The following is a 2500-nucleotide window of genomic DNA, read 5'->3' on the forward strand; positions in this document are numbered from 1 at the left end:
GTGTCTACAATCTAAAGGCACATAAAAATAGTGCCATGTTCAGATGAGTTATTTTAGTCATAAAACATGCTACTGTAATGCCTTTGTAGTTTTATTTTATTGAACTTTGCCTATATTCTTCACCTCTATGTGAAAATACCAAAGGAAAGTGGAAGCAATCTCTTTGTGGGGCATCAAAAAACATGTTTTATACTTTTTTTTTTTTTTTTTTTACAAAAACAAAAAGAAGAACAATGTGAATAATCACACGTACATATGAGTATGTACTTGTACCTCGTGATGTGACATGGCGTGATATCATCACGGGTAATCAACAAATTAGAAGTAGTATTGCATTAGTAATTTTTACTTTATCTTATTTCTTGGCCAAACACATTTGATTTTACAATAGTTTTTCGACTCAGATCTTTATATTCAACTGATCAAGAAGTAGAAATTACCATGATGTCATCAGTATTGCGTAGTTATCTGTGACTTCTTTTTTTTTAACCTTATATCTCATTTTATGACATTCAAACACCTAAACTAAAGTAACAGAGTCTAAGAAATTATGTAAAACTATTATATTTGAGAACAATCTAGCGATCAATTGCTGATGTTTCAGCACGTCCGGGACTCAGTGAGAAAATGCACAAAGTCTCAGGACGTCATCCGGGTCCACAGATATTTTTCAATCTTGTGATAGGATGTTAAACGGCGTGAATGGGGTTAAAAACAAATGGGACTTCACTAAATTACTATTTCTTAACCTTATACCATAAAATTATTTCAAACAACAAACCTACCATTTCTACCATAAAGAAAAAATGAAAGAAAGAAAGAAAAAAACAAAAAGGTCACATAACGTTATCTTTCTTTCTGTCTCTTTAAAACTTGTCTTCACTTTTATAGTTCAAAATATCCCCAGAAATCAAATGGAAAGGTAACAGTTTAAAGGGCAAAGTTCGTACAAACAGAAGTAATATAGAAAGATACTGATATTGATAGAACATTGATGAAGGAAAAGACTAAAAATAAAAGAAAAAGAAAACAAGGAAATAAGAAGGATCAGAAGAGCTATTATTAGTGGTAGTATTGTTATCATTACTACTATCATAAGAAGAAAAAGAAGACATACAAAAATGTTTTAAACCAACTTTTACTTGCTTACGCCAATTTCCTGTTGCAAAAATCAACAGCATGGAAATGTCAATTTTAATTTAATTCCTAATATCAAACCAGAATCATAATTTTAGCAAGTGGACAGACATTCTTTCACATACACTTTAACAGCTATATCATTAATTGTGTACCAATCAATTTTAACAGACTATAAAATCCAGAATAAAAATAAATAAATAAATGCTAGGGAGAAACTTCAAAACAACATATAAATAAAGTTCCCCTGACCCACTCTACTATTCATGGGAGAAAAAATCTAATGATAACTACCGGGAGAAAAACAGAAAGGACACATAAGTGAAAAAAAAAAAAAAATCATGAACATTGGATAAGGATCTACAAAAAAAATAACTGATAAAAATACATCAATCTTTTACCACCAGATACTTGTTCAAGAAATCTCTATCAATCTACAGAAAAATCAGTTCAGTTCTACATCTATCTTTCAGAGCTAGATTAAATTAGGTCAAGTTGGGATAGGCTTGGAACAGATTAGGTCAACAAAATTGTTTGGAGTAAGACAGGTTTGGTAAAACTGCATTAAGGTTATGCTAGCTTCAGTTTGGCTAGGTTAAAACAAAGATTAAAGTCAGGTAAGAGACATGACAGCTAAGAACCTTCTTACCTGTTTGACCATTTTCATGATCTTGTGATTGTTCTTTTGGTTCTGTAGTGATGCCATCTTTGGTATGACTTCTAGCACTCTCCCCACAGCTTTAGTACGACCTTCACGGAACACCTGAAGACAATATTCATGGTGATTGATTGTGAAAAATGCTTTTATTTGTTTGTTTGTGGGCTATTTGCCCGCACTAGCCGTAGCCAAGCGCTATACGCCCGATCACTCGGCATGCCTTTGACGAAATATCTTGTCCCTGGCACCTGAGGCTGCTACCACTTGATGTGATATCTTGTCACCCATCGTTAAGGAGTTAAGAATATCATAAGCAAATAAATCTGACCTAAAAAGGCCATGTGTTTGTGGATTTTTTTTCAATAGCTCATTTAAATATTTCAGAAAAAAGTTAAAATAATTTATAGCATTCAGATATACTCACCATTTTCAGATTATTTTTCAAGTATTCTGGATGTTTAATAAATCTAAAATGAACAACAGCTTTATCCCCAGTTCTTAGACACTCCTTGTCCATAGCGATAATTGAAGCTGTCTGCCTGACAGAACCAACATGAACCATTGCTTGATACTTGGTGCTGATTGTCGTCGGATGGTGAAGCACCAGTATTTCTCCCTGGAAAATAGAAAAATCTCTGTAACTGATTTGCATGGAAAAAATCTAACCACAAGTAAAGATATCTATTTATTCTTACAGGATCTGAC

The 2500-nt window shown here is 32.8% G+C and overlaps 1 protein-coding gene across 2 annotated transcripts in view; it reads right to left on the reverse strand.

The window, feature by feature from the left end:
* Positions 1–2500, reverse strand: part of GTPBP1 (GTP-binding protein 1) — a 24590-nt gene that overhangs the window by 11117 nt on the left and 10973 nt on the right. For both annotated transcript variants that reach the window (XM_043018682.2, XM_043018681.2), the window contains exons 10-11: positions 2220–2411; positions 1787–1900 (exon numbers count right to left, since the gene is read on the reverse strand). In XM_043018682.2, coding sequence (XP_042874616.1) covers positions 1787–1900; positions 2220–2411 — 306 coding nt within the window. The remainder of the gene's footprint in view (positions 1–1786; positions 1901–2219; positions 2412–2500) is intronic.

The sequence above is a fragment of the Penaeus japonicus genome, unplaced genomic scaffold (genome assembly GCF_977035675.1).
Source record: "Penaeus japonicus unplaced genomic scaffold, GWHDUDI00000001_assembly GWHDUDI00000019, whole genome shotgun sequence".
Lineage (NCBI taxonomy): Eukaryota > Metazoa > Arthropoda > Malacostraca > Decapoda > Penaeidae > Penaeus > Penaeus japonicus.